Source organism: Solanum stenotomum, chromosome 1 (genome assembly GCF_019186545.1).
Source record: "Solanum stenotomum isolate F172 chromosome 1, ASM1918654v1, whole genome shotgun sequence".
NCBI lineage: Eukaryota > Viridiplantae > Streptophyta > Magnoliopsida > Solanales > Solanaceae > Solanum > Solanum stenotomum.
Window position 1 is genome coordinate 13,888,735 of NC_064282.1, and position 14,161 is coordinate 13,902,895.

At 30.7% G+C, this 14,161-nt stretch overlaps 1 protein-coding gene and 1 non-coding gene across 2 annotated transcripts; one reads left to right on the forward strand and one right to left on the reverse strand.

Moving 5' to 3' along the window:
• Positions 1 to 885: 885 nt before the first annotated feature.
• LOC125878366 (rho GTPase-activating protein 5) lies at positions 886 to 4,557 on the reverse strand. Its single transcript, XM_049559610.1, has 5 exons — positions 3,839 to 4,557; positions 3,169 to 3,289; positions 2,953 to 3,075; positions 1,817 to 2,047; positions 886 to 1,623 (listed from the first exon to the last, which is right to left on the reverse strand). The coding sequence occupies exons 1-5, from the start codon at positions 4,288 to 4,290 to the stop codon at positions 1,054 to 1,056; spliced, it is 1,497 nt and encodes a 498-aa protein (XP_049415567.1). The 5' UTR covers positions 4,291 to 4,557; the 3' UTR covers positions 886 to 1,053.
• A 6,920-nt stretch (positions 4,558 to 11,477) lies between these two features.
• Positions 11,478 to 11,579, forward strand: LOC125853985 (U6 spliceosomal RNA). Its single transcript, XR_007445285.1, has one exon. It is a non-coding gene; the product is annotated as a U6 spliceosomal RNA (small nuclear RNA).
• Positions 11,580 to 14,161: the final 2,582 nt, after the last annotated feature.

A 14,161-nucleotide genomic window follows, 5' to 3' on the forward strand; every position in this document is an offset into this window, starting at 1 on the left:
ACATCTGTTATTTTGACACAAATCTTTTTGGTTCTTAAAAAGAAACCGTTCAAGAAGGTTCGATTGGTTCAAATGAATTTCTAAATTCACAAATTTATTGATATCAAGTATGTGAAAAGAACCAACATACATTATTTATGATAAAGAAATAAAATTATAAAAACTCCTTTGTCTTAGGTACACAATTTTTTTTATAAGCGTTGTTATTTTAAAAATAAAATATATGAATAGTTGATATAACAATATTAAATTAATAAAAAAATTCAAAGCATATTAATAAAACATAATTCAAGTAAGTTACACGATCCTCCTCAACGTGTTTTCATAGTTTGAACACTAATAATAGCCTTATTGAAGATAGTATTAAATATTTCTTTTTCAATATATAACATATCAAATATGTGGACCATATAGGCGGAAAAATAAGATAGAACATGAAGATTAACACGGATAAATATGACTTCTTTTTAAAGAGTATTTGTCCTTTTCTTTTAGAGCAAGTATTAGGACAAATTTTACTCTATAGTTTGAACGAGAAAATTAATATATTAAAAATTTCATCATTTTGTGCCATCACAGAAGGTCTAGTTATAACTTGGGCTTTCTCCAACCTTGTATGAAGACTAAAAAAAATTGCACATGTTATTTATCAATCCACACAATATTATGGAGGCCAAAATCACAGAGGTATATATATCCACCAAATACTATGAGTTTTTCAATGGAAACAATACTGCTTTCTGCTCACATTTCTAAAGTTTAAGTCTAACACCACCAATTATACATACTTCTCCTTCTTTTGCACTACTCCAGTGCTGCTGTAAAGGCACTACAGTAGGCCGGCAAATGAAGCAACAAATTTACTTTTGAGGCACACCTTTAGTTTATCAATATGTTCATCAAACTACATGTTAGTACCTGGAACACTCTATGAATAATATGCTTCTCTCACTAAATTCTGGACCAAACAGTAGTGATACCAATATTAGTACAAACTGCAGCAAATATTAAGGACAAAGTGATAACAAAGATCCCATCCTGAGGTTACCCGTTTCATGCCAATGCTTCTCTGCCTCCTCTCCTACTATTTACAATCCCGATAAGTCTGCTCTTCTTTACTGGCTTACTCAGTTGAAATACAGGATGCCTGCATAGCTTTTGCATTCCCTTCCTTAAACTAAGTCTAAACACTGTGTTCTCAGCCTCCCCAGTGTCAAATCCCTCTCTAAACCTACTCTCTAGTGTTTGTCTTTTGTGAGTAACGTCTGGAGAGGTCTTCACAACGGAATCACATTCCTCTCCAGCATCACTTGTAGTACTTCTACAGTTCCAGAATTGCTCCCCTGACTCGCATTCTGTACTGTCTAAAGTGGCACTTCTTGAGAGTTCACCAGCAGTTTGTTTTTCGTGAGAGTAGCCATCCAGAGCTGGTTCTTTAGTAAGTACTCCATTTGATTGTGTTGAGAGATAATCTACCATGCAACTGGAAATGTTAGCACGTGGTGACTGCATTTGGCATGTCACATGTGATTCTTCTCTTTCATGAAGGGTCTTTATAACAAGTGTCTTAAGGAGGTTCATTACTTGGACTGCATGAATTAGTGCAGTCAAAGGATCAACCATCTGCAAGAGATTTACTATCCCATTATTAGTATATATGAAACACAATCACCTGAAAGCATACCATATCGTTCCCAATTCAGACATCTGGGTTAAGCTAATTATAAACAACCCTTTAAACTTAGTTTCCATCAAACATGCATTCGAGAAGGAGAACATAATGTAATAGATACACTTCTGAGAAGTTCTCAAGTACCTGAGTCATGTTAGGAGCAAACACCATGGCAATATTCCTTGCATTCATCTTGTTATAACGCTCATTATGCACAATGTCTGCCATTAAATTGATTGCCCAGTCAAGCAGTGCAGCTTCGGTTGGAGGAAGTAAGTTCACTAGTTGGGTGCACTCTTCTTCAGTGTTGCAATTCATCACCTGCTCTGGGGTTAGAGAATCTAGTACACCTGTAGGCAGCTCCCTAAACCAGGCCTGAAAGCATAAAGTGTTGGCTCATCAATTATATAAGAATAGTAAAGACTATATTTCTGGGCCAAGTAGATCGTCACTGAATTAAGGGTTACATAGCTATTTAAGGGGTCCATCTGAAAACAAAAACAAAGTGTCCATAGAAAACTCTTTTGGTGTACTTTTCCAGCCCCTGAGAGACGTATATAATACAAGGGTAAAGGCAGTTCAGAGATAGATTACTAGTTTTGTAACCAAAAGACAAACACAACAACCACGAATTGAATTTACCAACCTGAGCACAGAACGACAAGCCATACTACGAAACCTCTCTATGACAGAAGTTCAATAAGCTTTAACTATCTTGACTAGTATAAACTTATATAGTATCTTGTCCCAATAGCAATACATAGTGCATTTACCCCATGTACAGAAAGAGTTGGAACTGAGAAACTAAGACCTAAGATATTCTTCTTCGGACAATAATAGCACGGAAAGCACCTTGAATGCTCATCTTTGTTGTTGACCAATTTCATAGTTTTTTCACTTTCAAAGATTGCACAAGAAGGATGCACTAAAGAAAAGGCTGAAATGCATGTTACGTTTTCAACACATTTACTTGATTTTCCATTCTTGCTCAAACCCAGAACTTGTATACCAAATCTTTGATGCTGCCAATTGTTTTTTCTAATCGATCCTGTAATGAACTCCAGAGGTAAAATGGATTTTCCATACACCATTTAACATAACATATGTGACAATAGACTGGGAAAGTACTTTGACAGGCTAGGCATAGCAAAGGTGGGTATTTGAAACTGGAATTCAGTTTAATTCAGAGCTTCAAAATCTTGCTAGCATCTATTCTAATTGTTAGTTACAACTTGTAAAACTCAGTAACAAATGGAGATGGATGAATATGTTAAAGCTACCTTAATCAATCCTGCCAAACAATGAACATCAATTCCATATGGAACTACGCCTTTACAATTCAGCTGGTTCCTCACAGTTTCTCCTTGACTATTTTCAGCATTAATCCGGAATATTCCTTCTACCTTCAACCAAATGCAGAAAAGACTGCAAGTTTCAGCATATTTAATGCCAATAGCCATATTTTAGATTTTTCAAGTACAGAGAAAGAACAATACTTGTAGGCCTCCTTCAGTATACAGACGACTCTGCAGCTCAAGAAGTATTGTTGGCACACTGTTTCCTCTTTGGTCATATGAACATTGCATTGACTGGACAGAAACTCCAAAAACACTTGCACTGCAAAATACAATTAAAATGAGAGAATTAAATGTTTTCAGCATAAAGAATCAGCACAAAAAAATGAGCAAGACGATAGAAAAAGTCAGGTGAACATGTACAACCAACAGTAGCTGAAACAATAAAAATCACCAAATAGCAGTTTCTAATGTTAATTTAAGAGCGCTGATGATAGTAGAACAATTCCTTTCCTAACAATGGACAATTCTCTATGCTGATGTAATAGATAAGAAGGAAGACAGATTCAGCATTTGATTTTCGCCCAGCATTAGATCTAAATACATCTGAACTATCACTTTTCGCGAGTAAACTCAAACAGCATTTATGTACTCAATGTCAAACTCATTGAGACTATCTATATGAATCATTTGCATCGATTCCACTCTGTTCAGTCCAAATTTCATAAACAATTTGCTGCTCGGCTGTAAGCAATGAGAATGTAGTTTTCCATAGAAGAGAAACTTCCCAGATCTGGGTAAGATAAACTCACCTCCTTGGACATTAATCTTTCAATTAAATAAGAAATTGAGGATGAAATTAAAGAGGTACCTTGCGCTAGGGACTTTACAGGGAACTTCAGGCTCAAGCTCAATAGGCAAGCCAAGGAAGCCATTGAAGCGATCAAAGGTGACATGAGAAACGTGACAGACATCGGTGGGCCATCCAATGTCCATGTTAGCTACATCATCTCTATCCACACTGCAAGTGACCAACGACTTCCGGAGCGCCGTCACCAAAACCGCCAGAATTGGTGATTGGTTATTGTCATGGCTCTGACGTCCCCGCTCATCACCGGAAACCCGACTCCGTCGCTTTGGGTCCAGACTTAAAAATCCCTCTTCCCCTTCTTCTTCTTCTTCTTCTTCTTCTTCTTCTTCTTTATTTACTTGTTCGTAATCATAGAGAGAGGAACAATGAGGAGACAAGTCTAGAACTGATGAAGAGTTGGAAGCAGAAACCCGGCCAAAAGTATACGACTTAGATCGCAAAAGACGAGTCATAATTGGGAATTACGTACCAAAATTCCTGCAAACAAGTTGATTTAACGAGGCTATATAATAATGAAATGGGAAAGAGAATAATATACATGCATTATAAATTTATGATTTTATGATGATGGAACTGACAAATGGAAATTGATTGTGAATGAGAAGAAGATAGAGTGAGGGAGGGGGAAAATAATGGACATGAAAGTGAGCGTATAGGTATAGTTGTAATGACAGCGATAGGGGTTGGGGACACAATACATTATTATAATGCTCTGTCTTTTTGGATCTTTGTGTCTTCCGCTCGTGAAGTGATTTACCTGGAAATGGCAGCTACATATTAAACCCTTTTTGCCTTGAACCGACGGTGACCGCCCTACTAAGCTGCCGGAGAAGACACGCACTATTGCTATGCTGCAAGATAATTTATTTCTTAGAAAAATAAACTAGTCTGAAATTTTCCGAATTATAATAGTTTTCACAAGTTTATATACATATATATTTATTTAATTTTTTAATATAAATATAGAATTTACGAATGTTCAAACTCATGAACCTCACCTAGCTCCGCCTCGACTCTCAGTTGCACTCCATGTATAGTTTTCGAAAGCTTGAAAAATAATTTGTAATGAGTAATTAATATTAAAAAATCAAATTAAAATATTTGATTATGTTAAATAAAAAATAAATACTATAGTAAAACAAAGTGTCGCCAGAAAATGTCAGGTGAGGTGGGGTGGGTTAATAAGGCATATACTCCCTCTATTCCTAATTACTTGTCCACTTTTTCTTTTATAGTTGTCTCTAATTATTTGTCAATTTTGATAAATCAAGAAAGAACAATTTTATTTATTTATTATATTCTCAATTAAATGATTAATTACTTTGAAAAATATAAAACTTTTCATCCACTTCATAATTAATAAGAGTAAAATGATAAATTCACTATATCATTAATTATTTTTTTAATAGGGTGTGTCAATTCAAAAGTTGATTAAGTATAATTTACATAAACCAGCTCAGATATCTAGGAAATGTGAACGCCGTGAATAATATAAATGAGTGGTGACCCATTAACTGATCATATAACCAACTGCGGTTGAACTAAATGCTTTGCACCATAAATTACTCCCGCCATTTTAATTTATCAATTTTAACTTGATATGATTATAAAAATTAAAACTTTTATATCTTATAATTTTAAATTAAAGATATGCAGAAAAAATTAATAATATTTTTTAATTTAATAATTTTTAATATATCATGTGAAAATTTGAAATTGAAAAGTTGTTAAAAATATAAAAATATTTCCCCTTCCATTCAATTTTATGTGACACTCTTTCCTTTTTAGTCGATCTCAAAAAAAATATTATAAAAACAATTCAACTTTCAATTTACTATCAAGTAGATATCTATAGATTATTTTAAACTACAAGTTTTAAAGAATTTTTATTTATAAAATACAAAAAGAATAGAGATTTTCAAATAAATTAATTAAAAAGAGAAATAAGTCAAACACATTAAAACGAAAAGAATAATTAATGAGACAGAGAGGTTAGGTGAACGAGTAGGGACTAGGGAATACTTATGGACGGAATCATAGCATTAATCGCACCTTCGAATAATTAATATACTTCATACCAAGTGCTATCATTTACTCTACTTATTAATAGTGTGTACTGTGTACTCCTCTACCATGTACTATAACAAATACATTTATTTTGTGTAATGTTTAATTACTAAGGTTTAAATAGAGGGAAATAAATTATTTTTTTAATTTTTGTCTTTATTACGTTGAATTTTGATCTTCAAGATTTGTACATTTTTATTGATGACTAGAGTCGTTTGGTAGATGAAATGAAATAACAAGAATATTTTATCTTTTTGTGTGAAATAACTAATTTAAGTAATTTATGAATTAATTAATATCCATATAAAATAGTCATGTGTTCTAGCCTAGAGATGTTATTTGTATCCCTCGTATCAAACAAATCCATCAAGGAACCTTTGATATACTACACAAGCATAAATTGTTCTAAGATAAAAATTTAATACTATCACATTTGTTTGGTTATCAACCTAAGTATAACGTAAACACCAAAGTTAGACTATTTTATACAAATCAGATTGTGGAATAATAGTATTTGAATTAGTTATTTTTGGATAAAATAATTAAAATGATAAAAATACTCTAATATTTCTCAAATCATATTTATACTAAATAAGATAGAGGATTTTTTTTTTGACAAACAACTCGGTAAATTTCATCTTTTTTATTTATTCCTGTGAGTCGTGAGATGAGTTTTAGTGACAAGGAATTATCATAGCAGCACTAGAGGGATTTATCTGCATGCACTAGGATTAATTAATTAATTATACTAGGAGAGAATAATATCAATTAAAGTTTATAAAAAGAGATGAATATTCTTAATTATCTGTAACTTCAGTTGTTGTCTGCTGTTTGCAAAAAGGACAAAAGAGTATTATGCAAAATGTCTTCTTTTTGAAGCATTTAGGCATTTGGTAATGACAATTGACAAGTGTGTTGGGACCTTCTTCTTTCATTTTCTCCTTCACATTCATTCACAATTTTCTATATTTGTAATCTATAGACTATACTTAATATTAGCTACTATAATGCCTATTAGTTTGCCAACTTGGATTCTTCCCTTTCAAATAGTAGTACTCAAAAGTTTCTCTTTTGTCCTTTTCAATCCTCACCCAAAATCTCATACAACTCAGCCAAGAATCTATCAACCTTTTTACTCCACAAGATAATAGGAAGAGGTTAGAAATGCCTTTTTTTTACCTATTGGTTCCAAAATATCATTAACGTATAGAAACAATTCATAAATACTCTATTTCCACTTATTGGATAAAAAATATCCCTAACCTATTAGAAATAGTTCAAATTTACCTCCTAATATTTTTATAATATTTTTAAAAATTCTTTTATCCTTCAAATTTGAATAAATGAATTTCAATTTTTAAATTCATTTTACTTCTATTAGCATCTTATTTATATAGTTTTTTTTCATTATCTAACAATTTTAGTCTTTTAAACTTACTTTATCCTAAGTGATATTGTATTTACATTCCGAAAACAATTCAACAAAAATTATGTTACTATGGGCATAATGAAAGTCCTCTTTCTCCATGACTAAGACAGAGTTTTTATACAACATATATTTGGGTTAATTTACACGTTAGTTCATAAAAGCAAATACTTGTATTCGTAAGACAAACATTTAGACAAACAAGCAAGAATTTTTCAAAAAAATACAATACAAACCAAAAGAAAACTAAATAATTGTTAAAGTACAGTAAAAAAAATTATTGACATGTATTATGAGAATTAGGAAATATTTTGAGTCATTTAATATGTTAAGGGAACTTTTAATCTAATAGGTAGAAGGAAGGGCAAATTTGAATCATTCTAATATATTAAGGGTATTTTGATCCAATAGGTGAAAGGAGGACATTTTTTGAACCATTTCTAAATACGTTAAGGGCGTTTTTGATCCAATAGGTGGAAGAAAGAGCAAATTTGACCCTGTAGGGAGGGCATTTTTGAACGATTTCTAAATTGTTAAGGGTATTTTTAAACTTTTTCTCTAAGATAATTAAAAATAGGAATCAAGTCTATGTACATTCCAATATCCAGACTTCATGTGAGATTATATTGTTATAGCCCAAATTCTTATACACAGAAAAACCAAAACCTAGCCATATTTGTTTGTTTGTAAATAACAATAATAACATACTCATTGAGATCACACTAAATGTGGTCGAGGGAGGATAAAGTGTATGTAAACCCGATCACTAACTTGTAGAGGTAGAGAGACTATTTCAGAAAGACTCTCACCTCTAGTACATCAAACCCAAGTAAAGAAAAAAGAAAATAATGAAAAAGCATATTAATTAATAAGAAAAGTAGTGTGGAGTCTGCAAGAGGTAGCGGGATATATATTCGAAAGAAATGGAAAAATAAAATACTCCCCGATTTCAATTTGATTAACCTATTTTAACTTGACATAAAGTTTAAGAAAGAAAAGAAGATCTTTAAATTTTGTGATCTAAAATTAAAGATATGTAGAATGGAACAAAATGTCATTTAATCTTGTGGTCTTAAACATGTCATGTGTTAAGTTGGAATTAAAAGTTATTAAAAAAAATACGTTTTCTTTTTAAATTAATTGAAAGAAAAAACTACATTTTTTTCAAATAAGCTAAGATTGGGGCTTAATCATGCATCTTTGGGGTGCCCACAATGTCGAAAAACATGTACTAAGATAAATATGTGATTCGTTTAGATCATGAGCTGAGCTGACACAAAAATAAAAACAAAAAATGAATGTTAACAATAATTTTTAACCTAAATGGCAGGTTGATTTTTTTAATTTATCTCAGATACTTCAGAAAATAGGGTCACATGAGGGCATGTGAGATGTCTCTTTGGGGACCCTTTCTTCTGTTTTTACTCTCTATATTAAGTCACAGTCCTCTTTATTTTGGGACCTCTTGTTGATTTAAGGCCTATTATATCCTCATGAATTGAATTGAATGTTTCTGAACTTGTACATCTAGTGCATGCTGTTTTAAATGAACATTATAATTTATTATATAATTACAATGGAGATCTTTTCACCAATATGTCACAACAATATATCTTTTTGTTTCACTAACACTTACTTAAAATAATGTCTGCTAGGCCTTTTTCTTTCACTCTTATGGCAATTAAAATCTTTTAACCATACTACGAGCTAATACTATCAATTAGAATACGGAAAATTGTATATAATAGCAAACTATTAATTCAAATTAAATGCTATAAATATACTTTGATTTAATTGTACCCTATAGCAAACTATTGCTATTTTCGCCACTCTCCCTGGTGGAATCTCGCTCGCCACTCTCGTTTGGTGGCACTCTCGCTCGCCCTCTCTCGCTTTTATACAAACACAAATGTATAAAATGTGTTTGTGTTTGTATAAAGCGAGAGGAAATTGTATACATACATATATTTTCATTCCCNTCTCGTTTGGTGGCAGTCTCGCTCGCCCTCTCTCGCTTTTATACAAACACAAATGTATAAAATGTGTTTGTGTTTGTATAAAGCGAGAGGAAATTGTATACATACATATATTTTCATTCCCCTCTCTCCCCTCTTCCAGATCTCGCTCGCCACTCTCCCGAATCTTGCTCGCCATCCTCGCCTCTCTCGCCTATACAAACAGAAACGAAATGTATAAATTGCGCTTCTGTTTGTATAAAGCGAGAGAAAATTGTATATACACATGCAAATACATATATCTTCGTCGTATACACTTATAATTATACAAATACAAATATTTTTCTGCCCAGTCTTCTTTTGCCTTTCTCTCTTTCTCGTATTATACATACACAGATTATATAATTGATCTTTTGTATACAACTGCTTTCTTTTGTATATGTATAGCGAATTATACAACTGTTTTTTTTGTATATGTATAGCGAATTATACATATATATATTTGCTATAGAGGCAATTATACAAACTTTGCTATAGCATACAAATATGAATTTTGTGTTTGCTATATGTGAAAGTTGCTCATTAGAATACTCNAGCGAATTATACATATATATGTTTGCTATAGAGGCAATTATACAAACTTTACTATAGCATACAAATATGAATTTTGTGTTTGCTATATGTGAAAGTTGCTCATTAGAATACTCAATGCACGTTCTGTACTCTTTTGGGCCTTTATGATTACCGAAACTTTAATTATATAATAAGCCAGGTTTCTACTATATCCAATAAATTAATTAAATAATGTTAGCACGGAAACGATTAAAAAACACAATAATTATATCGATTTGATTCAATGTTCACAGAGCGTACCTGCACTTTAAGTATGAGATGATTGATTATTTTTTATCTTATTTTATGGATTATTGAGTCATTTAAGAACCAACTAGAGATAAATATTTAGGGTAAATGTGAGTTGATAATCTCCAATAAGGGAAGAGTGACAAAGTAAACTTATTATATAATCAATTAAACTATATATTTAGAAGTGTGTATATATATGCTCTGATGGTAACAACTAACAAGGATGAAGAAACAATGATCCAGTGAATAAAACAAGCAGCAGTTAGGTAAATAGTTTGAGTCATAGGTTTAGTCAGAGTAAATATATTAGGTTGAATCCAATTTGGATAATTACATTACCTAATAGGTTCAAATTTACGTAGTTTTCCCTGATTTAAAAACCACATTGACCATTCTGACTATAAAGACCCCAAAAGTAGTAACTAGTACTAGTATGTAATCCCTCCCATAATTGTGTATATGTCGTGTATATCAAATGAGATGTTATAATTAGTGGCAGGTGTCTGTTCTTGGATATTTTAAACCAAAAAAATAAAAAATAAAAAATAAAAATTGGTCATGACGTCAATTACAATGTTATTTTTCTCCAAAAGAAGCATGTCAGTTGTCATGCTGGAAGAACAAAGTTGAAAACAATGTTGTGTAGAAGCTACTAGACTGAGATACATGTTGGCATTGACTAGTTTGCGCACACTTTAAACAATTCTGATAATATTTACGATCTCATACAAAGTATGGGTACCTATATAGTTGATTATTTTGTCCAATAAAGCTTAGATAAATAAGAATTTTGTTGTTATTATTGCGTGAAATTTGAACTCTACACTTCAATAATTCGTTTCTAACTTTATTTATTGGTGATAAGTTAGCTAGAGCAAATCTAGATTAATACCTTTTGTCCAAATATATAATACAAAATTCAACAAAAAAAAAACCTATAAAGATTTGTCGTCATCAATAAACTTCAATATGAAAATCATAAATTTCAAATCTTATATCTGTCTCGTTAATAAGTCACATCATATCATACATCACTTGCAGCAACACTTTGGTGCTGATGCATGCCTTCTTCCATAACGTTACAAACAAGTCATGAGCTTTTATTTGAAAAGAAGGAGCTAGAGAGGACACTTGGAGAAAAGTCCCTTTGAAGCTACTCTAAGTACACACCAAAAAGGAAAAACAATGCGTCAACTATATATGAATGTTGAAAATGAATTAAATGATAAAAGGAAGAAAATATTGGAGGGGTTGGGAAATTAAAGTAGGTGTGATTATTACGTAATCCCTAACAATATAGTCAATTATTAATGGGCTTCTCAACCAAATCCTTAGGGGATATTCGATAAAATTGGAACGATACAGAAAAGATTAGCATGACTCCTGCCCAAAGATAACACACACAAAATGAGAAATGGTCCAAAGATATCTATGATCTTTGTCTTAATAGGGGATTAGGGTCAAAAGAAGGGGCAAAAAGGAGATCTAGAATTGATTAAGCAAAAAATTAACTTTCAAAGATAACTTTGGAACTACGTGAACTTTTTAACTCCTTTTTCCTTTTTGGTTAATTGAAGGCACATGATGTTGATTATGTTGACTTTTGTATAAAACTCGATCGGAGAAGATTTATTTTACGAGCTAGCTGGATGAACTAATGCAAGAATGTTTTCCACTAATAATATAATATGATAAAAATAGTATGCTTTAGTCTACTTAATTATTAAAACATTATATATTCTCTAGTTCTGATCCATGAAATTATTGGAACAATTCTTAAATTAGTCAAGCCATGTGAGCCTGTTTTACAACATTCGTTTAACGTTAAAAATTTAGGTCAATGGCATGTCAGGGTTTTGGACAGAGTTTTGCGGAGTTAGTGATATAATTGCATTCCTTAACTGCGTTAATTTCTCTCTCCGAAGCATTGATTGATTATGCTTAGAGAACGTTTGAATTAGGTGATTGTAAATAGTTGATAAGCTTAAAGTATTGAAGTTAATTTTATAATTGTTACGTGTTTGAATAGAAGTATTAAATTAATTTATTTTAAGTGTTTTTAAGTCAAAATAGTTTTAAAGTACTTTTGAAATGTTTGGATAATTTAAAAGGTGCTTATAAGCACTTGGTTTAAAGCTAAAATGATAAAAATAAATCAAAAGTCATAAGTTGGAATTTCTAACTTATAACTTTTGGCTTAAATATAAGTCAAAAGTCAATCAAAACAGACTCTTGTGTATTAGATAAAAAGTGTTGATAAGTTAGTTATTCATTTGTAAGAATGACTAAAATATCCTTAATTTTTTTGCAAAAAATTACAAAGTTAAATATTTTTCTTCCAAATAAACGGATGAGCGATGAATATGGAGTGAAAAGGAAGTTAAAAGTTCTATTTAAAAAAAATATATATTTTTGAAAATTAAAAAAGAAGAAGATAAATTTAAATAGTAAAAAATACTTGGTGTTGATCAAATCAAATTTTTTTATAAACTGAAACGTCGTTAGGGATGACCAAAATACTTATACGCATTAAACTCTGGTAAAAAAAATGTATATTTTATGTATCTCTATTGTATACTCAATTTATATTCACTAACCCTATCTGAATACATGCAATATATGCCTAAGATACATTGAATATACATTTTGGCTACATCAGTTGTACTTCAAAGGCCATATTAAGTACTATACATTTTTATGGATACACAAAATATACTCTGTGAAAGTCAGATTCTATATATATTTTTGGTGATTTCTTTTGGATGAAAAAGAAGAACAGATGTACCAAAAACTCAAAACGAAGAAAAAATATGGTGATGATTCATATCCACTGGCCTATTCACTATACCAAAAAAAAAAAAAAAAAAGAGGCTATTTTTAAACAAGCTCTAGATTGATTCATGATAGTTATTCATTTATCTTAAACTAGATTTTGTTATTTTAAGAAAACTTATTAATATGTACAGTTCGATCAAACTTATTAATTAACTTGATCGAAATATATAAAATTTATATATTAATTATGTATATCACATCTGTGTACTGTATATTATATGTATAGTATATATACATTATACTTAAATATACAAAGCATATACTTTTGTTAGCTATTTTGTAAATTAGATTACCTATAGACATTGTAATATAACTATCCTTAATTTTATTCAGCCAAAAAAAAACATATTAATCACTTGACATATATTTTTGAAAGAATATTAGCACATTTAGTCCCTCAAGTATCAACAAATTCAAATTTTGGTCCTTGTAATTTTTGGTAAGCACATTCAACCTTTGATCAATTGATATTTGCACTTTTGATCCTCCAAATCACGAATTTTCACCAATGTATTAAGTATTAAATCACTCAATTATTAATGCATTATGTGAAAATATATTGTTAATCCATATTTGAGGGTGACATCTAAAGACTCTAAATATCATATATTTTCTTATATAAACGGATCAAATATACATGTTTTTTAATTAATTGAAGATAAATATGTTTATTCAAATATTATAAGGAGTAAAATAAAAAATACCAATAACTAAAGGACCAAATATAAAAAGGGAAATTATCCCTATTTTGGATGCATCACAAGATTTGCATTCTTGATCTTAATATTATGTCAATCGTGTAATTGATTTTACTACTACTACTACTATAATTATTATTAGAGATAAGTGTTAAAAACACACTTAAACTATCATCTTTTTTTGAGTTTCATACCTAAACTATTGAGAGTGTAAGTTTCATACCGAAACTATCACTTTTTAATTTGAGAAACACACCTCAGTGGTGTGTATAATACACTCTCTCTTTTATTTGAAAAAAAAACTTGACACATGGCATTCCACATGGATAAAATATTTCACCTTGACAAAAAATTAAATAATAAACTATTAATATTAATTAAAAATTAATAATTAAAGTGTTACTATTCATAAAAAAAATTATTTTAAAAAAATAAAATTTAAATTATTTTTCTTATCCCACTCCACCACCTCCTCCAC

Excerpts from the sequence above, each read along its gene's own strand:
- LOC125878366 (XM_049559610.1), bottom strand. The coding sequence starts at position 4,290 with ATGACTCGTCTTTTGCGATCTAAGTCGTATACTTTTGGCCGGGTTTCT. Across the intron at positions 2,048-2,952 it reads GTTTGGCAGGATTGATTAAG|GCCTGGTTTAGGGAGCTGCC; the intron begins GTAGCTTTAACA and ends TTATGCTTTCAG. Across the intron at positions 1,624-1,816 it reads TTGCTCCTAACATGACTCAG|ATGGTTGATCCTTTGACTGC; the intron begins GTACTTGAGAAC and ends AATCTCTTGCAG.